The sequence below is a fragment of the Gadus macrocephalus genome, chromosome 2 (genome assembly GCF_031168955.1).
Source record: "Gadus macrocephalus chromosome 2, ASM3116895v1".
Classification (NCBI taxonomy): domain Eukaryota; kingdom Metazoa; phylum Chordata; class Actinopteri; order Gadiformes; family Gadidae; genus Gadus; species Gadus macrocephalus.
Genome location: NC_082383.1, coordinates 14,160,342 through 14,182,133, shown reverse-complemented (window position 1 = coordinate 14,182,133; position 21,792 = coordinate 14,160,342). Strand labels below are relative to the sequence as shown.

General features: G+C 44.0%; 1 protein-coding gene across 1 annotated transcript in view; it reads right to left on the bottom strand.

Annotated features, from left to right (window-relative positions):
- Positions 1-1,342: 1,342 nt before the first annotated feature.
- The window catches only part of si:dkeyp-113d7.10 (uncharacterized), a 34,875-nt gene continuing 14,425 nt past the window's right edge, over positions 1,343-21,792 (bottom strand). Inside the window, exons 3-6 of the mRNA XM_060042878.1 lie at positions 13,567-13,872; positions 9,259-9,567; positions 8,489-8,787; positions 1,343-5,869 (exon numbers count right to left, since the gene is read on the bottom strand). Of these exons, the coding sequence (XP_059898861.1) occupies positions 5,582-5,869; positions 8,489-8,787; positions 9,259-9,567; positions 13,567-13,872 (1,202 nt within the window). The 3' untranslated portion in view covers positions 1,343-5,581. The remainder of the gene's footprint in view (positions 5,870-8,488; positions 8,788-9,258; positions 9,568-13,566; positions 13,873-21,792) is intronic.

Sequence of the window (21,792 nt, the reverse complement as noted above, 5' to 3'; positions counted from 1 at the left end):
TCCGCGTCATCCTAGTGTCTCTGTCAAAACGAATGATCTTAAATCCATCTATATCGACATCGGTTATTTCTTCTGACAACCATGTCTCCGTGAAGCAGAAGAGGCTGGTTTGACGGTAGTCTGAGTCAAGTTTGATGAGTGCGGAAAGTTCAGTTATTTTGTTGCGTAATGATCGCACGTTGGAGAGTTATTGCAGGTAGTGACAGCCTCCTACCTCGTCTCCTCATTCTGTTCCGTATTCCTCCTCTGGATCCCCTTTTCCTACGAATGCGCTTGATGTAATGATTCCTCTGTAGATGCTGAGGAATCCCATTCAGGCAAGAAGGTGTTGCTTGTAGATCCAGCGAGGCAGGCTGCAGATCCAGCAGAGCCTCCTGTGAGTAGGTGAGCCTCCCTCCATGGCGTGTCATGGAGTTTGCCGGTGTGATACAGATCGCAAATACTGGTTCCAGAAAGGCGATCAGGACACACAAACTCGCTAAATACTTGAGCGTAGTAGTTATACTTGCTGTCGGTAAATACCGCACTTAAGGACTCTCAGAAAACACAAAACAACTCCAAAAACATACAAATTACGGGAGCAGCACGCCGCGAGTCGCTCACAGAGTAGCGCCCCGTTGCCAGGCCCTTTTGAGGCCTTAAGATTTTTTCCCATTCAGGGAGTCAATGTGTCCCCTAAACAACATACCGTCAGCACAAATAGTTCCCAAATCTTTACTTGCAACAGCCAAAAAAAGTGAACCGAGGTATGAAAAAACCATAGGTGGGGACCTTTGTTTGATGGTAAATGTGCTTGTTGTGCAGGCATGAAGCCAAACGGAAACGCTGACCCTTCTGGTCAAGAATATGGCATGAGAGGTCACCCCCCCCCCTCCCCCCCCCCCACCACACACACACAATTTAGGATTTTTTTTTTTTGGGGGGGGGGGGGGGGGGGGCGATAATGTCATGTATATTCTAGACTAGAGGGTCACCAATAACCACTTTTTAGTGCCTTATTTCATATTTTGCATGATGTAAATGTCACATGTTGAGAGTTACAGCTAAGAAATTGTGAACCATACATAATGCTGCCTTTCATCCCACAGTGCCACTATAGGCGGCTCCGAGTTCATCAGAATGTGAAGGATCACAATTCATAAAATAAGTTTTCCTTCATGATAAAAAAAAGCCGGACAATTAAATTTCACCAGAAAATAGTAAGTGCAGCAGAGCAGTATAATTCTTGCTTTGCACCAACAAATGCATCCATCAATGACCAACACCACCTCAAAATAATTACTGTGGGACAGATCTTCATAGAAATCCACGTTTGTGATGCAAAAAACTGAGATGAATCGTATTGTCCGTTATTTTATTTAGGAAAGCTTATTTTACATCTTTCGGGGGTTTCCGCCTTGGAGATGCTTCCTCGAATGAGCCATCCCCCAAAAAGGGTCCTTTTATTCCTCATAAACGTTCATACAATTCATTGAAAATGCAAACAATACACAACAAACCCCATTGCCATTTCCAGTATTCTACCGCCATTTCAAATTTCCCTTCATACTGTGCATACGACAAAGTACCCACGAGGCCTGTGTAAACATGTTTTTTTGATACATGAAGACTAGACTGTTCCTCCCCTCCACCCGACCCCCTTGCACACTGTAACTTTGAACCATACAGGCCAAAGAGAAGAAAAGAGAATGGACATGTTGCTACAACAAGACACAAAAACATGTACACCTGAAGCACAACTATACTTGGGTACAATAGTGCTAGCACATATTCTGGTACCTCGACCGATTTAACAGCCTGGAAAAGAAAACGGGTTAAATAGTAATGATCTTCCCTTCCCTAACCATGACGACTAAGGTTCCAATGCACAACGTACACCTCGACCGGGAGCTATAGCAACATGTATAAGACTCTGCTTGCCTATTCATATTTGGCCAACAGCTGATGGTATAGCACTGTCCCGTGTATGTGAAGCATCAAATACGTACATAATTAATAATACAAATAATCAAACAATGTTATTACGCATTTTCCCCAGCTGTAAATTCTAATAACAGGCTTTTATGGCTCAAAAATGAAAACTAAGAAGACTCGAGGACCTGTATTTAAACAAAATGGAGGAGTTAACTGTCGGGTCAGAAAAGCAGGTCAGATCAGGTCTATAGAAAAGAAAATATATATATTTAAAATAATAATCATTAATCTTTCCCTTGAACTCTGCAAACAAATTTCTTATTCCAATTTTAACCCTAACTTAAACTTTGGTTACTACGGGGCAATATAAATAAATATATTTGTAGTGCCTAGTTTTTTGATATTATAGAACCAAATCACATCAATGATAATCATTCATGTCCTCATCCTCACAAGTCTCGGATAAAAATAAATAAGATAAGATTTATAATTTTAAGTTATCTCTCTATTGTGGCATGGTTTGTCTTTAGTTGTAAATAAACCTGAATGCTACATAATGTAGAGGCTAATATTGAAGATAGCAGACATTCAAATGAGGGGGGAGAACTTTTAAAGTTCATAATGTTGTCAAACATTGAGGCTTGTTTAAAGCTCAATGACAAGATTAATCGTTACTATCGCTGGGTGGGTCACATTCTGTAACCTTGTGGTCGATTACGTTGAATCAATGTCAGTCACTTTATATTTATTTCATTGGGGAAATCAAAGTAATTTGATGAGTGCACCTCGTCACAGAACTAAAGGGGGAGCTTTCAAGCTCACTGCATTTAGGACAAAAAAACATGTAACAATAATGAATGAATGTGATTTGTAAACGCATCCTTGATTGCTAGCGCTCTACATGCTTCATGGCTGTTTGAATTGGTCCACCTGTTCACTATATAGTTAGGGCCTCAGCATTTTGCAGTGTTGTCCAAAAATGTGAAGTGTACAAATCTAGTTTACCACATAGTGCACGACTTAATACTCAAAATGCATCGTAAAATGAGTGAACAACGATGCACATGCAAATTCCCACTAAATCCCATGATGCACTGCAGCTTTCATGGCCATTGGATTCAACCAATAGACAATAGCACAAACAGGTTCCTATGCAAATTAACTATCACGAGGTGACATTAATTAGGTGTCAGGTTGTTAGACTAATTCACATCAAGTCGATGGACTGCGCAAAATGAATGCCCGGCTTCCCCATATACTTATGCCTCCAATAATAGTGTTCCATTGTAGGGTACACTATATAGGGAATAGGGAATGAGGGAACAAGTGAGACAAATCAAACATAGCCAATGTATTCTAAGCACACAAGAGCAAGTTAAACACAGCTGAAAGAAAACATTAAGGAAGACAATGCAATGACAAGAAAGACCATATAGGACAACATCAAACCTCATGGAAATGAAAACAAGAATTAAACGGAAAGACAACAAAAAATTGCCAGCTGTGTACCAGCCATGACCTGAAGTTTGTTCTTTCTCTTCCATCCATGAGCAAAATTAAAAAAAACTGAGCACAAGGCGAGCCCCCCAAATGAAAGACCATGGCTGTTCATTCATCCATATCTCCTTGCTCCGATACTTCCTCTGCAGATGGATGGTTTACTTTCTGCCATTATGGATCGTCAGCCGTACTATAAAAGAGGCAGGAGGACATGGACAGGGCCTCACATTCACAACAAATCTACTTCTAGAAAACTACACTACAAAAAAATGTCTAGTTGAAAAGAAAAATGTCTTCATGACCACGAATCAAAAGGCCTCGCCAGACCAGGGAGCGACCTTGGCAGTTGCTCTCCCTGATCAGACTCTCCTTTCATCACTTTTCATTCATGCTTGAGGTGTCTTTCCTAGCGGTCAGGGTGATGGAAGTAGGCCATAAGGCAGCCATAAAACGTGCCCAAGAGATCCCCCAAGTAGACAGTTTCAGGTGGTAGGAGCGGACAGTTTCTCACGGCCCTATCCGCGCCTACTGGATGCCTACAACCATAAGGGTACTATCGCTAGTTGCTAGGCAATGCAAAACGGACAATGTAACAGGGCCGTTCAACGAAAGGTACAGTATGTAAAAAAACAAACATTTACTTAACAGAGGTATTTGTGTGGTAATGTTGACATGGTACTAACAATGAGGAGCAGAAAATAATCAGAGGGAAAAGAGGAGGGCAATCCATCGTTTTACGTTTACATAAAATCGCTAGACAACTTTACCCTCCAAAGGTATCTGCATTGCCTCAGTCCCTTATTAAATTGAAATTTAAGCAACAATGTAGATATATAAAAGGAAAAAACCTGTGATGTACATTCACAGAGTCACAGCAATGCCACATATGTACAGACACAATGCACACTTCAGTTACATCTTTTGGTGTTTTTTGGATTTTCTCTTTTTAGAATTATTTTTGCAAAATGTTGAGGGATTGCCTCTCCATCAATAATGAAGAAACCGCAAATGAGGAAGAATCTACTTCTATATCTAAAAAATATCAAAAAATCAACAAAAAAAAGACAAAATAACACACTTTGCGATTATCACATAATGTAAAAGAGTAGACAACTGTTTGTTTCTAGAGAAAACCATAAAGGGCACTTAAAAACAAAGTCTGAACAACTCTGTATAAAAATCGAAGTCTGTTCAGCAATCACTGATGACCTTCAGTAATTGAGTGGCGCGTTGTACAGATTGTTGTCACCATTGTCCCTGCACCACCACCATTGTCTATAAACATCACAGTGGCCCTTTTCACAGAATGTCTCAATTGAGTGGGAACTCTCAAAATGATGGCTTACTCACCTACGCTACCTGTGACAAAATGTTACGATATATCAGCACACAGCTCGTTTCCCTGGTGGGGTTTACCCACAACGGCAACATATTCGACATCGAGCTGACAGGTCAGCTGAGTTCAATGGCACCCACGTGAAGAGAACCATACAGCCTTCAAAACCTTTGCTTGTGCGTGCTTGTTTTGTTTCTGCTTACCGCCCTCCTATATTCAAGTTTCTACCTATCACAATCCATCCCATGTATTGCCATGGGATCCATTTTGTTTTGGACTCACTCGGTTTCCTACGGTTGGGCCTCAGGTTTGGCTCTGATATGTTATTGGTATTGTAGTAGTAATCATTCTATTGTTCGTTTCTGGAAACTTCACATTTCATTGACTGGTTATGTGCGTGGTCCCTCGGTGATCCGTTACAGTAGCAGTATTGATCCCTGGTACTATCCATACCTGAACATCAACACTGAAAGCAAAATAAGCATTATTGTGGTTGCAGTATTATGTGCGTTGTAGTATTGTTTGTTTCTGCCAATTTACATCTTAGCGTCAATAAAGATGGTTCCACCCTCGATCAATCGACCTGCTCTGGCTTGTCCCTCCCTCTTATTCCAGTCCAATCTCAATCAAATGTGATGACTCGTGTTCATCTGTTCAGTCAATCTGCCTGATCTGAGCCGACAGATGGTTGGCTCAGATCCGGCTCTCCTATCCCACCCGTTGCATTTCCTTTCTTCCCGTTTCGGTTCCGTCCCGCTTCCCGACAGTCCTCGGCTTTCTTCAGGTCTGCCCCGCCCGGACCCCTCGGTCGCGTGGTCTCGGCCCGTGGCCTCAGAGCTGTTGCCCGGAGGGCGGGTGCTGGTTCTGGACATGGGTCTGCAGGCGGGCGGCCGAGGAGAAGTGCTTCCTGCACTCGGAGCACCGCAGGACGGTCAGCGCCGACGGAGGCCTCTCGTCTCCGCCGCCCGGCGGGGAGGCGGAGGGCTCGCCCGCGGCGGTGGCGAAGGAGGCGGAGGAGGCGGCGTCGGCGGCGTGCGTCTGCCGGTGCGTCTTGAGCAGCGAGGCGCGGCTGAACCGCCGGCCGCACTCGTCACACTCCAACCACACCCGCCTCCTCTTCTGGAGGGAGGAGAGAGAGACAGAGAAAAAAATAGTTTGTTGAAGTACATCTGTCCACAACACTCACACTTGAGACACTTTCCCAACTGAAGAAAACAACACGTTTCCGTGGCAGTTCCAGTTGGTAGTTCTGTTCTGTTAAAAAATCAACCTAATGGGGCCCCTCATCGTCATCGTCATCTTCAAACCGCTTATCCGGGGTCGGGTCGCAGGGGCAGCAGCTCCAGCAGGGACCCCCCAGACTTCCCTTTCCTGGGTCACATTGAGCAGCTCTGACGGGGGATCCCGAGGCGCTCCCAGGCCAGTATTGAGATATCATCTCTCCACCTAGTCCTGGGTCTACCCTGAGGTCTCCTCCCCACTGGTCCTGCCTGGAACACCTCCCTAGGGAGGCGCCTTACCAAATGCCTGAACCACCCCCACTGACTTCCTTTCTAAGCAGGGGAGCGGCTCTAATCCAAGTTCCTCACGGATGGCTGAGCTTCTCACCCCATCCCTAAGGGAGACGCCAACCACCCTCCTGAGAAAACCAATCTTAGCCGCTTGTACCCGCAATCTCGTCCTTACGGTCATCACCCATCCTTCATGACCATAGGTCAGGGCAGGAACGAAGATCGACCTGTAGATCGAGATCTTTGCCTTGCCGCTCAGCTCTCTTTTCGTCATAACGGAGAGGTAAAGCGTTCGCAATACCACCCCCGCTGCTCCGATTCTCCGGCCAATCTCACTCCATCATACCCTAACTTGCCAACAAGACCCTGAGGTACTTGAACTCCATCACTTGGGCCAAGGACTCATTTCCTACCCGGAGTAGGCAATCCACTGGTTTCCTGCTGAGGGTCATAGCCTCTGATTTAGCGTTGCTGATAATATGACACGGAACCATTTTCTCAACTGTCACATTGTGAAGGCAAAATAATTAAGTCGATTTAGCCTCTTCATCAGGAATATCCTAGAAGGCACAGGTTGTCAGGGAAAGGGCATTTAGATTCTATCTTACCGCTGTGACATGACAATGAACTGACTATAGTAGGATATAATAGCATGGGAGAAGTTGGAGGTTATTTGGTCGTTCTCGGTTCCTTTGGATTATGTCGAAGCACGCTAACCTGGCTGTGTTTAGGCATGTTTTAGGCTTTATGTAAGGGGGAGGGATGTGGCAACATATCAACCGTATAGTCAACCGTAATATTGGTTATTACGTGACGGATAAAAGCGTTGCATCATCGCAAAGTTGAGGAAGTTAAATTTAATAAATTTGGATGTTGAAAGTCAGCAAAATACTGATTAATGCTAAATGTGTGTTTTGATTTACATCTTTATGATTGAATAAATACGATATGACTTACTTTCTCTGTAACTAGTCTTTGAGAGAGCAACTCGCTCACTGAGAAACACCTACTCTTTACAAACCAACAATGACATGAATAAGCAGTTCCTAGCCTGGGAACCGGACGATTCTGCAAGCTCATATGGCATATACATCTGGCCCCCCTCCTGTCCAGACAGATGACCTGGCCCATCAAAACTGTTTATTTAATATGGGGTGGGATTAATATGATCACGGTACAGAGGAGCGACCTATGGGAGCGCCGTTGAGGCATCTTCTATAAACAACCAAGATGGCTGCCACTGATGTGTCGTTGCTCTGTTGCTCTGCTTTGTTGAGGGTCTATCAATTGCAGCCAGACAAATATGGGTCTGGCGATGTCAGGCTAAGAGGTTCCTGCTATGGCAAAAAGAAAATAAACCTCAAACCCTGATTTACCCCCCTGGTTGACACGTCGTAGGAGTGAATTCAGGAGGTTCAATTAACCTGCTTTGAAGGTGAGTTGAAACCCGAAACAGCTCTGTAAATGGGCTCCAGCTGTCCCTGGGCCTCCTTTGAAACCGGCACAATGTTTTTTTTGAGCTGCAGTCATGACTTTGGTTCGAAAAGATTCTGAGGTTTGTGAGGGATAAAAAAACAAAACAATAACGCCTGAATCATCCCAGGAGTTTCACTTCCCACTTGGAATCCATCTGACCGGTCTCTCTCACCAGATGGTGTTAGAGTTCCCATGCAAACCATTATTTCTCACCTGAAGCCTACATGTTTTTGCCTTCAGTGTGCTCGAGTCTCGACTCTGTTCAACTGTTATGATATACTTTTCTCTCCTAACGCTGGGACTGATGTCCTTGCTCTGTTGCTTTTGAATGGGTGCTGATTACCTTGAGCTACAGCCAACGGCTTTATGGCTCCTCAGAGCCAGCCGAGTGACTTACTGTCTTTTAGAGAGCAGTGCGTGTGTGTGTGCTTCTTTCTCTCATTGCTAATCGAATTATACGAGTCCCTTTGGAAGCAAAGCGCTATAGTGAGAATGAATGAGTGGCGGGGGTTGCACATTGAATGGCATCCTATTGTCTATGATATAATAAGTTCCGTCTATGTCTTGTTTGTCCCGTTGGTTCTCTCCACAGGTTCTCGTCTGGCACAGAGCCCTATAGTCACCTATAGAACACCATTGTGGAAAGAGTCTTACCATCCTTACTCCATTGTCATACTCCCACACGACCAAACTTAATTGAATGAAAAGACTGAACGTAGGACACAAGTCTTTTGTTTCCTCTGATGCCTACCTTCCTTCCTTTTTCCTCCTCTTCCTCCTCCACCACCACCGCCGCTTGCTGCTGCTGTGGTGTTGGTTCTCCCTGTTTGGTCGAAAGGAAAGAGACGCCAAGCAGCCCTCCATCATAGCCACTGCGGACCCCGCCGCCCGCAGGGGCCAGGGCATCCAGGATGTCGGCGACATTGAGGGAGATGGAGTGGGCGGGCTCGACCTCGCAGCCCCCGCAGTCGTCGTCGTCCTCCGTCAGCTGAGCGGGCAGCGTGAGGAGGCGCTGGAGCATGGAGGCCGAAGAGCGTCGGCGCAAGGATTCTGAGGGAGAGCGAGAGAGCGAGTGAGGAAACGGGTGAGAGGAAGTGATGTCGGAGCAGACTGGGGAGCATGGCGATAACGTTTGCTCAGCACTCTTCATAGCTGGGATTTGCCTCAGGTCAGTTTTATATTATTGGAAAAAAGTCCGGGCTTGAGTCACCAAACCGGTTATGAAACATCCACCAGGCTTCTGCCATAGCACGAGAATTTAATCAACCGCCCTTTGGTCGCCATATTTCATCCGTCTTGATACAGCTGTTTCTGATCACCTCTGTGCTAGACAGCTGTTTCTCCAGTCAGCAGAATAACTATAACGTGACACTTTAGGGAACACTGCAATGTCAACTTTAAAAAAGGAAGTATCAGCCTCATCTTGCCTCATAGTCATCGTCGTCAATCACATACGTCTAGGTAGATCCTATCTCTTAAATGATAGTTACATGAAGACATGACCTAGAGCATAGAGCTCACCTGCAGGGCTCACGGCTCGGTCATGGCCCTTCCCCGCTTTGTTGTCATCCGGGGACAGGACCTCCATGTCCTCCAGGGGGGTCCAGCGGGGGTCCTGATGGGGTAAGGTGGGGGACGGCTCCATGTCCAGGGGGACCAGGTTGAAAGGGGTGGTGACAGACCTCGGGCCCCCCTCCCCCGGGCCCTTCCCCCGAACCACCTCCAGCTCTTTGACCTGCCAGATGTCGCTGCACCACTTTTGTCCAAACACCTTGTCCAGGATGGGGACCCAGTCGTGGGACATGGACAGCACCGCCGGCTGGTCTGGGTCTGGGGAGGCAGGGGGGGGGGGGTGGTAAGTAAACACCAAAAAGGACTTCTATTCAGCTGAAAAGTGCTGAACAACATTTGAGTGCTTTTGGACTAAAATGTATTCGGTTGTTGGGGGGAAATTCTCGGTATGATAATAGAAGTCAGCTACTTCCAGCTAAAAACGTGTTTCCAGATTGGTCGTTTTCTATTGGCTGCGCGCCTTAGCTGGAGCGAGTGTGCCGTCCGTTATGAACCCCCCTCACACTCGCTCCTATGGAACCCAATGGTTCAGTCCCATCCTAAAACCTTTTTTATTGCTCAGAACCACGTTCTATTTTTTTTTTTTTCCTGCCAAAACGGGCATTTACTCACCCTTTGAGCACAGGTCAAAGAAAGATCCACAAGGTGAAAAAGTTATGGGAACATCAGGGCAAAAAAGAACGAAAGGATAAGGATATATAGGAGAATGTTGTGTCTTTGACTCCGATCTGTAATCATCAAAGCCAACAGCCTACATACAAGAATCCCAGAGCAAGATGCCCACTTACTCAAAAATATAAAATAAATAACAACCAAGTAACTTTAGCTAAAAGGGTCTGCTAAATGACATGATAGCAATCAGCAAGGAAGGAAGGAGGGAGGACGGTGAGATAAGGGAGGTTTGAGGAGAAGGGGGAAGGAAGGAAGGTAAGGACGAAGAGGAGGAGGCCACCGAAGTGTGAAGGAAAATTGAAGAAGGGATTCCAGAGAACAAAACATGTTCAACGTGATCTTAACCAAACTCCTACTCAGCAGTTGAAAACCTGAGCGAGACCTTAAAGTAAAAGGTTGTCAAGTGTGGTAATAAGAACAAAAGGTGCGGGGGCACCATGCTTGGAGAACAGCAAGGAAAAGGAAGTTGTAAAAAGATGACAATGAACGCTGCATTCGTAACAGCTCGGTTTGCTATGCTGAATCACATACCTATAGTTGTCCAGGGGGCGATTTAAGACCCTATCAAGCAAGGCAGTCAAACTACTTATCCATGTCACATTTTTGGTTTAACCACTTTTATTTAGGCTTCACCTAAACCGTAAGCGGGCTTATAGATTGATTGAAGCAAAATTAACCTATAACATACATTATCCACGCCTGGGAACCAGACGAATTATGACCAATCATAACTATTTATCTAATATAAGGCTGGATGAATACGATGATGGTGCAGAGGGCCGAAAAGGCAGAGATGGCTGCCGCTGATGTAGGACCGTTTGCTGATTATGCTAATAGAGACAAACTGGACGGTCAACAAATTACTTTTGTTGAAAAGAAAGATGTTTTTTCGTCACTCAGTGCTGCGTCACCCTCTTCTTTGCTATGTTTGGTTGTAGGCCTATCCAATTGCATTTAGAGGTATTTTGTGCCAGTTGGTGGCGCCCTTTGGAAATCTAAAGAGGAGTTACATTTACATTTAGGGCATTTAGCAGACGCTTTTATACGAAGCGAGTACAGTACATTTGTCAGAAGAACCAGGGAAATAATATATCGCTGTCCAATAATCAACACTGTGGTGCGAAAACAGAAAAGTTCAACTTCGCAGTTTGCATTTCATCTTGTGAAGCAAGGCTAAACCCATGGATCTATAAGATATAACCCTATCACATCATCGACGTCTTGGATGACCCCATTTCCCCAACCGTTACCTACATAACCATTGCGAGTAGCAGGCTATACCTGTTCTTGCAGCAACCGCCAGAGCGCTCTAATCGACCAGTCAAGGACAATGGGTTATTACCAAAGTATGTTCAAACTAGGCTTGTCTTTTCACGCTGGAGACCTTTAGTCGCCACACAATATAGACTAAAGTCGGAAGTTTAAGGTCATAGATTTAGAGATTAACATAATATTAGCAAATCCCCATTCATTATCAGCCAATATAGCATAGAAGGTGCATTTAGGGGATCCGGAAGATTTCAATACAGATATTCCATTTAAACAAACCGATAAAAGTAATGGTGTCTCCGCTACTTGGGAAAACAAACTGCCGGAAAATCAACCTTTCGAACACCAGTTAGCCATTCTGGAGGAAAAGCTTGGCAAGCAGGCTAATACTCTTTAGCCAAGGCTCAACCAGCTTTCATTGTTATGGAAAATGTCACATAAAGTGCACAGATACGGATTACCCTGAATAATCAACCCTATTCCACAAGTCATGAATTTTGATCGATTAAATCTTTTGAGATCTCAATAATAAAAGAAGGATTTTCCTCCCTTTGTTCCAGACAATCTATCCCATGTGTTGAGAGAAAGAGATTTGCGAAAAACACCACATTCACAAAAACACATTTCAATAAAACAGAACTTGGCCACAGCTTTACAGACCAGATGGCACCGTTGTACACAGTCAAGATTGGGAAGAGCATTTGTAATGTTTTACAACATCCAAGAGCTGACCTCAATCGATGTATGATACAGAATTAAAAACCAGTAAAAGCAAACGCATGAACAGGCACACACCATAAACTGCCAGGTTGCCACCCCTCTCTTCACCCATGCCAGATGTTCAGAGGATGAACACTCGACTGCCCAATGTGTCATGTCATGTCTTTGCACAACACTTTTGTAGAATAGTGCTCAATATTTTCCTGTATTACGAAAAAAACGTATTTTTACGTAATCAATGTTCACTTTATTTTGGGGCTAAATATAGTGCCTACTGTAGATTGCTTTTTCGTATGTTCTTTGTATTTCGTTGGACTGGTTGAAGAAAACTAATTTCCCAGTCAAATGTAAGCATCAATGTAATTACATTGGCTTTGATGAGAATTCCTAGAATAAAACATTTTCCTACTATCTATCCATCTGTATAAACAGTTACGAACGCAAGGTAACCCAAGACAGAGGACTCTGATGTCAGATTACACTGACCGCAAGTAAATTATGTCAGTGTTGTTTGGTATGTGCTCGGTATTCCACGCAACTAATTCAGTTTTGTGGTGGTTTCTGAGAAGATTTCCCCCACCGCCAATTGTCTGTTTCCGTAGCACAGAAATGTTGGGGACTAATTACAGGGACAGGAAGTCAATTAAATGCATGAACAAATACACCAAATTCTGGTCTACAATGGCCCTTAAAAGGAGACCATGTTTCTTTATAATTATCCTTGTTGGTAGCCCCAATCTTCAGTAAACTCTCCAGCAAGATTAAACCCGGTTGAAGTTAAAGCTAGGATTATCATGATCATGAAAGCTAAATTAAAAGGATTGGACGGGATAATAACAGGCCTGCGACAGGCCTGCAGATACCACATTATTCTCTTATTTTTGTCAGAGCATTTGATTTATTGATGGCTTGTCCATTCTATGATCAAATAATATGTCTGTGGAATAATCAAATTTTCGATTAGTGCCGACATTCACAAAGGCAGCTAAGGATCAACGGCAAGAATTTGCTTACCATCTTAAACGCATCATGCTCCATGTAGAATAAAAAGTATCAAACATTTAATTTGGTTGACCCGTATTTAGGTCACTGTCACTTTAAGGGGAATAGAGCTTCTGTTCAATCTATGGTGGGATGTTTACCTTGGAGCTACACTCTTCTCTGACCGGAGTCAAGCCCCTATAGCGTACGCTAGCTCTATTCCGCATAACTGCAGAGGCCCTATACCCCTATTTAGATTGTCTTTTATATTCTTAGAGTGTGCCCATGTGGAACCCTTGTGGGACTTTGACATGAGTTAGCCTTTACCAACAGAAAAGGCCTATAACACTATATTATTAACTACCTAACTCACACAATGCACTGTTGAATGATGTCCAACTCCCTCCCCGCTCATTAGTGTACTGCTGCTGTTTGTTTGTGTTGTATGCATACTTATTTATATTTCGGCTTATGCTTGTGTGATCGGTCCTTCCATTTGTGTTTATTTGAATTGAACATTTGCTTTACAGGTACAAATGTAAAAAAATCTGCTTTGACTCGTGAACGAATATTCAAATAATCGATTGAGCGGACCCATCCCTACTTTCCACTCACCATCAGCCTCGGGCGTCTCCTTGGATACGATGACATCAGCCAGATCCTCTCTGGTGGCCTCCGAGCCGCTGGGTGATGATGAAGAGTGTTTGGAGCCCCGTCTTCGGCTTGCCCCCCTGGTCCCCCTGTCCCCCGGTGCACCTCCTCCCAGCCCGGTGCTCCTCCCCAGGTACTCCTCCAGGGTTTTCTGCTCCCGCTCCTTCTTGGTGATCTCTAGGAGGAGGTCATCGAACGAGGCCTCCACGATCTTGGTCAACTCGCACACGGCAAAGTCCAGCACGCGCTCCATCACCCCCTTCAACTGGCCTGCGAAGCACAGAGGAGAAGAGCCGGTGACAGCGGTGTTTGTTAAATGCAAGAGAAGTGTGCTGTACATTTTCCTGTGGCAAAACCACATTGGAACGCCTACACCTAAATCCTCAATGACGTTGACTTTTTCTGTGGTGCTCACGGCAGGAGAAAGTGGGTCCCTAAGCAAGGATAAAGCACCGTGCTAAACGCTTGGTTCCCCATTGATAGCAATTACAGAGTAGCCTGCCCCAGCTGTTAAAATGACTTTGCTATGATCGGTAAGAGGTAAGGAAAAAAATAGACATTCTTCAGTCTTGTTGTCTTTTTAGTTAGTACTTTAGCTTTAGTCGAGGGGAGGGGGGTTAAGTAACATGGTAGTCACTACACAACGCTGACCAGCCCGTCTTGAAGATGGAAATGCTTTGAGAGAACCCAATTGTTTTAGACCTGACTGCTATGGCAGCTGCTTGAAGACAATCAATCACCCTGTAGCACTGCAGGGTGGAAGGGAAAACCACTTGCACTCCTCTGTGGCTGCACATAACTGTATTTGCTCGAGATTATGAACTAAATAGCGTCTTGTATTCAATCAAAATGTATGTTGAATAAGGAGGGGCCCATTGATATTTTAAGACTGCGGAAAGTGTCAGTTAAATAGTCAAGTTAAAAGCCCTAACAAGGTCAGTGTGGTTCTTTGAAACGTTCATGTTCTTAATTGGTTAAATGCGCAACAGAAAAGGTAGTAGTCCTTGTTGGAAATGAAAGTTTTGTTATCCAAAATCTCCTCATCAATGCAAGATAGACAAGTTTAATTAAAAAGTAGAAAGCATGAGACTATTGTCTCTAAATCGCTGGCTGGCCCTATATAGCTCAGAGCAGGGCTTTGGTTTCATAGATAACTGGCCCTCCCTGTGGGGTCGCCCTGGTGTGCTCATGAGACGGCCTACACCCTACTGGGTTAGGTGCCTCAATTATGTCAAAAAACATAGATAGATGTCTTAGTCAGGCGTGACTCATCCACTCACAGCACGCTGGGCTGCAGGAGTTTAGTAAACCTGCTAGCAACATGATAGTCTACGTTGCAGAGTCTAGAACAGAGTCTAGAATAGCAGATGGGTTAGCTGAACCAGGATCTATTGCACCAATTGTTTCAGAGCTGAGTGTTAACCGGACTCCCTCTGTAACTAACGCTGTACCTATTTGTACGGTGGGCCAAAACTGCATGTCAAACCGCATGTCAAATCGCATGTCAAATCGCATGGTAAATCGCATGACGCATGACGCATCGCATGAAATTAACGCTGTACCTATATGTACAGTCGTGCAAAATCGCATGTTAACTCGCATGACAGAGCTGAGTGTTAACCACACTCCCTCAGAAATTAACGCTGTACCTAGTACAGGCGTGCAAAATCGCATGGCAAATCGCATGATAAACCGCATGTCAAATCAAATACTAACAACTAACCGGACTCCCCCTGAAATTAACACTGTACCTATATGTACGGTGGCGCGGCCCCGCTCTGTCTCGAGGTGTAAAACCCGCAGGCGAGCGCCGCGACCAGTATGTCCAACTCTGGCGATCCCACTGATCGCCTCAGAGCTGAGTGTTAACCAGACTCCCTCTGAAAATAACCCTGTACCTATATGTACGGTGGTGCGGCCTCGCGCTGTCTCGAGGTGTAAAACCCGCAGACGAGGGCCGCAACCAGTATGTCGAAACCGCGGTATCCCCTTGACCGCTTCAGAGCTGAGTGTTAACCAGACTCCCTCTGAAAATAATAAAAGGGAAGTACTCAGAATAGGGTTCATGAACATAAGGTCGCTTTCATCGAAGGCGCTCTTGGTCCATGATCTAATTATTGATAAAAAGATCGACATACTGGGGCTTTCTGAAACCTGGTTAAAACCAGATGAGTTTCTAGCCTTAAACGAAGCTACTCCACCCCATTACGTTAGCACCCAAGTATCTAGAGAAGTTAAGAAAGGTGGTGGAGTAGCCCTGATATCTAATTCTAAGCTTAATTTAAAGCCGAAGAATAGATATATTTTCAGATCCTTTGAGGTGCTAGCGCTCTGCACCTCAGCTCCTCGAGAAGCAAAACGAGTTCCAGACTCTTTTGTTTTAGCTGTAGTATACCGTCCTCCAGGACCGTATTCAGTTTTTCTGGATGAGTTTTCTGACTTTGCAGCTGATTTGGCTACATATTCAGACAATATTTTGCTTATTGGGGATTTCAACATTCACGTGAATAACCCGTCTGATGCCCTCACAAGGGCTTTTCTGTCCATTACAGATACGCTTGGCTTCAAACAGCTCGTCCAGCAACCAACCCACATCGGTGGAAACACGTTGGATCTCGTTCTGACCCGCGGTGTTGACATTTCGCAGCTAGTGGTCTCTTCCTACACCTCAGCTTTATCAGACCACTTTTTGCTCACTTTCCAGGTGGTGGTATCCTGCCCCTGCGACGATCAGCAAGCTACTTTCAGCTGTCGCCGCATCACACCTGCAACCATTACAGCTATGGAAGATAAGTTATCTGGTTCACTTGCACCTCTCTGTAACTATAGTGGTTCTGTGGAGTGCCTTACTGATGACCTCAACATTGCCTTGTCTGTTGCCATTGATTCAGTTGCTCCGTACGTAACTAAAAAACGAACATTGAAAAAACCAGCTCCTTGGTTTAATGCAGAAACTCGCATTTTGAAGCGAAATTGCAGGATCCTTGAACGCAAATGGCGCTCGACTAAACTTGAGGTCTTTCATCTTGCATGGCATAATAGTCTGATCACCTATAAGGGTGCGCTGACTATCGCCAGGAACGCCTACTTTTCTAGTATCATTAATTTGAATAGAAATAATCCTACGTTTCTTTTTGACACGGTGAGGAGTCTCACTCAGAAACAGAATCAGACCGTAGGCTCCTCGATCTCGGCAGGTGAATTCATGGATTTCTTTGAGAATAAGATTCAATCAATTAGAGAGGAAATTGATGCTTACCGGGCGGCTAATCCTACACATCCTGTGGGGCAGGATGGGGTTCTGCCAAGTAGGATGGTGAACTCTGACGCAACTCTTTTGGAGCTTAAGGCGATTTCCTTGGTGGAACTTGAAAGGGTGATAAAGGCCTCAAAGCCAACAACTTGTATGTTGGATCCGCTCCCTTCTAGGGTTCTTAAGGAACTTTTTCCAACGGTGGGGCCTGTTATCCTCTTGCTTATGAATCTTTCGTTTTCAACAGGAATTGTTCCTTCCAATTTCAAGGCTGCAGTGTTAAAACCGCTACTCAAAAAGCCTGGCCTAGATCCTGAATTAGTCAGGAACTATCGGCCTATATCGAATCTGCCCTTCTTGTCTAAGGTACAGGAAAGGATTGTAGCAAAGCAAATTGTTGATTATTTGACGAGGAATAATCTCTTCGAACCTTTCCAGTCGGGGTTCAGGAATTTCCACTCAACTGAAACTGCTATTACAAGAGTTGTAAATGACATCCTTCTTGCTTTGGATAAAAACACAAGCACAATGCTTGTGATGTTGGATCTGAGCGCTGCGTTTGATACGATTGACCATAGCACTCTTCTTCACCGTCGAACACTATGTTGGTTTCGGGGGTACGGCTCTTGGTTGGCTTGAATCGTACCTCACAGATAGAACCCAATTTGTGCTTCATGAGGGTGCAGAATCGAAGCATTGTAAATTGCGCTTTGGCGTACCACAAGGGTCGGTTCTTGGTCCATTGCTTTTTGCAATTTATATGCTTCCCCTCGGTGACGTTATCCGCGGCTTCGGAATTAGTTTCCATTGCTATGCGGATGACACCCAGCTCTACATTCCTGTCGATTCCGGGGATTCTGCCCAGATTCAAAAGGTTGAGTCCTGTTTGGCTGCTGTGAAGGGCTGGATGTCACAAAACTTCCTACAGCTTAATACTGGGAAGACAGAGCTGATGATTATCGGCTCGAAGCGGGACCGGGAAAAGTTTGAGGATGTCTCTCTGTGGTTGGATGGCTTCGCCATCCCACAGAGTGCATCCGTCAGAAATCTTGGTGTCTTGTTTGACCCTCAACTATGCTTTGATCAGCATATAAGAAGTATAACTAGAATTGCCTTTTTCCATTTGAGAAACATTGCAAGAATCAGATCAATGTTATCTGTAGTGGATGCAGAGACACTGATTCATGCGTTTGTCTCGTCAAGACTGGACTATTGCAATGCACTGTTCTCGGGATTACCGAACTCTACTACAAAGAGTCTACAGCTGGTACACAATGCGGCAGCTAGATTGCTGACCAGAACGAGAAAGTTTGATCATATTACACCTATTCTCGCCTCTTTACATTGGCTACCAATAACTTTCAGATCAGACTTTAAGGTGCTATTGCTAACCTATAAAGCCTTGCATGGACTATCTCCATTGTACCTGAAGGACCTGATTATTCCTTATAGTCCTTCTCGGTCTCTCCGGTCTTCGGGAGCCGGCCTTCTTTCATTGCCGAAGGTTAAAAATAAATCGGCTGGACAGAGAGCATTTGCCTATCGAGCCCCCTTTTTATGGAATAGGCTGCCATCAGCGATCAGGGAAGCTGACTCTGTGGAGCTATTCAAAGGGAAGCTCAAAACGCTCTACAATCTTGCATTTGGAGTGTGAAAACAACAGATGCGTAGTGAAGACTACTCTGTTTGCTTGTGCTTTTCTTATTACATTATACATTCCCACTATGTACTTTTCCGTTCTAATTCACTATTCTGTCAGTTGTAGCGTGCTGCGGGTGCTGGACTGGATGCCTGGACTCTCCTCATGGATAACCGGCCAGAACCCCATCACCATTTTAATATGATGTACATGTATTTACCTGTATGCCATTTGTGGCACCCATTGCACTCCTGACCATCCCTGGAAGAAGGGATCCCCTACACTGCGTTTCTTCTCAAGATTTCTTCCTTGCTGATTCAAGGGAGTTTTTTCTTGCCCGTGTGGGGGCATGGGTAAAGGGGGGTGTCACAAATATTTGGCCTGTTAAGCCCTTTGAGACTGTAATGGTGATTAAGGGCTATACAAATAAAATTGAATTTAATTTAATGTTCAAAATTAGTAGCAAGAGTAATACATAAAAAAGTATTTGAAGTAGTTAACAAATAAGTAAATATGCATAAAATATGTACCCTGAATATTAATATAAATAATAAAAAAAATTATAGCCAATACTGCTTATAGTAATGCGTAGAACAACACAAACATAATCCCAAAAAAATATTACAGTGAGATAAAAATAGGTGATAAACATTTGTGTAGTCTGTATTGCCAGTTTGTATCTCTGATTTCAGTTGCTCCGTTTGTGGAAAATAATGATGCTACCTGTCCTGGAGCAGAGAACTTCAATAGCTACCTGGAGGAGCCGTGTGCATACCCACAGTCCAAGCCTAATTCAAGAGCCGCCATTGAACTGTAAACTTAAAGATTCTTCATAGCCATTGTCTATCCAGGACAGATTAGCTGAGCACTCGCCTTTTTTCTCACCTCATAAGAAGGCTAGAGGCATAAGTAGAGTAAAGACATGTCTACCGCCCCAGTAATTATAGGCCTAGTAGGGACATCGTGCAAATAAACCGGCTCCCTGTGAACCCTTGAGCAAGAGCACGCTCCCAACTCAGGATAAACTACAGTGTAAAAAGTAATACTGGCGGTTATTGTGTGTGTGTGTGTGTGTGTGTGTGTGTGTGTGTGTGTGTGTGTGTGTGTGTGTGTGTGTGTGTGTGTGTGTGTGTGTGTGTGTGTGTGTGTGTCATGTACCTTTCTGTCAACAGTATGCATGAATGTGTTTATAGTTGTGTACTTCAGCTGGTTTAGTGCCTGGGGCACTATGACGAATCATCAATCATCGAGACAGACTTGACAGTACAGGGCGATAAAAAAAGCTGTTATACAATGATGGGCCATTGTCATCATTGAGTGGCAAAGTGCTGTCATTAATAAATAAAATGGGGAATTACCCATTAGCCATGGATGCAGGTCTTGATATTATCCCAAATTAATTTATACTAGATAAATATACGGATAACCAAACATTAAATCTCTCAATCCTAAGAGGCGCTTGTGAACTCAATTATTTTGTCCTTTACTACCACATTGTTGCCTTTGAGCAATGCATTTCACCACCGACCTAGCCTTTCAGATGATGTGCTCAGTTTTGGGCTGTGGGGCAGCGAGTCCAGGGCAGCTGGGAGGCACCCAGTTAGCATACACTAAAACATATTGATTACACTGTTCTGCTCCCATGTTTAGATAGTACAATCGACTGGAGGCATGTTAGATAATGTCGGATGCATGCTCATTCAAGCCATGTCTTAAGAAGGTGCACATTTTATTTTCGGAATCATTCAGACATGTTGCTTGTTAAACCCAAATTAAATGTTCGTATGCCATATGTCATTATTAAACCCACAACTTTCATTACACAATATGTTTCAGGTTAAGGCAACTTTTCTATTGCTGGTACCAAGATCTTCATTACAGACAAATTATCATTATATTATTAGACAGCTAGCCGAGCCAAGTGAATGAAGTCTGGCTTTACCTGTCGTTGCATGCACACCACTATTTTTCACATCATTCGATTCTATGCATCAAGGTTAAATATTACTTGTTATTAGGACACCACCAGTTCTACTCTTGAAATAATGTTATAATATATATAACATTATGTTAACACTACATTTGCCCTTGTGGTTAACATAAGCTTTTTATATTTCATCATTAAAAAAAAGTCTTTACAAATTTTTGATGAATAATCAGAATATTTATTATTATATTTGCTTTTGTTTATCGTTAAAACTTTGTCGAAAATCTGCGAATTCATCACAGCATGAGGATCGATATGATCAATAACTTGTGGCATTTCAGGCATGTTGTCACTCTCAGCGTTGTTTCCAAAATAGGAGCGTGGACCACACCGCTTGTTTTGTAAGCCATACATAACGAGCAACAGATACATGACTTACGGCCCCAAGCGTCCTGTATTTACGGTTTCGAGTGGTGGATAACACCCCCGCTGAAATAGGCTTAGTATGATTTCAGAGGTTTAAATCCCAATTATCTCAATTATAGGCCATTTCTTTTGCCTGTGTTGGTAATCTTACTTATTTTAAATCTTTGAACACCGATACGTCAGTTGATTCTTCGCCAGAGAACCGCAATCTACGTTAGCGCTTTTACAACAACAGAGTAATGTGAATATATTACATCATTACAACGATCAAAAGGATGGAGGATCTGAAAGGAAAGATGAAAGGAGGTTGCATCACACAAACTTATCTGTACGAAGGGAAAGACTTGATTTATGTCCCATCGTTAATTCCATCACGTGACGTGTCTTTGTCCTTTTGTCTCTCATTCTACCAACTCTCTATTCTCAAACCCATCTTAACAATCTTTGTATGCATCACCTTCTATACATTTACTGTCAATCTGCCAATGGGGTGAATCCGGATCCGCTACGCATTCATTCATTCACATTTTTAAACCCGACTCCAAAAAAGACAAGGTCCTGGGAGGAAGAAAGAGGCCCCTTAACTAGCATAGACCAGCCTTCTGCAGTGTGGCAAATGCAGTGTGTGTGTGTGTGTGTGTGTGTGTGTGTGTGTGTGTGTGTGTGTGTGTGTGTGTGTGTGTGTGTGTGTGTGTGTGTGTGTGTGTGTGTGTGTGTGTGTGTGTGTGTGTGTGTGTGTGTGTAAAGGAAGATGCAGCAAATGCACTAATAAACTATAGGCCTTGTTATATGCAAGCAAGTAAACTGTTTCGCAAAAGCAAATCTGGAGCAGAGGTCTCGAACATGTCCATGTGTGACGATGTGTATGGGGAAGACCGTCTAGCACCCCTGAAAAAAGTTTGAGAGGAAGGTAGTTTTAAGACATTTCCTCTCAATTTCTCCCAT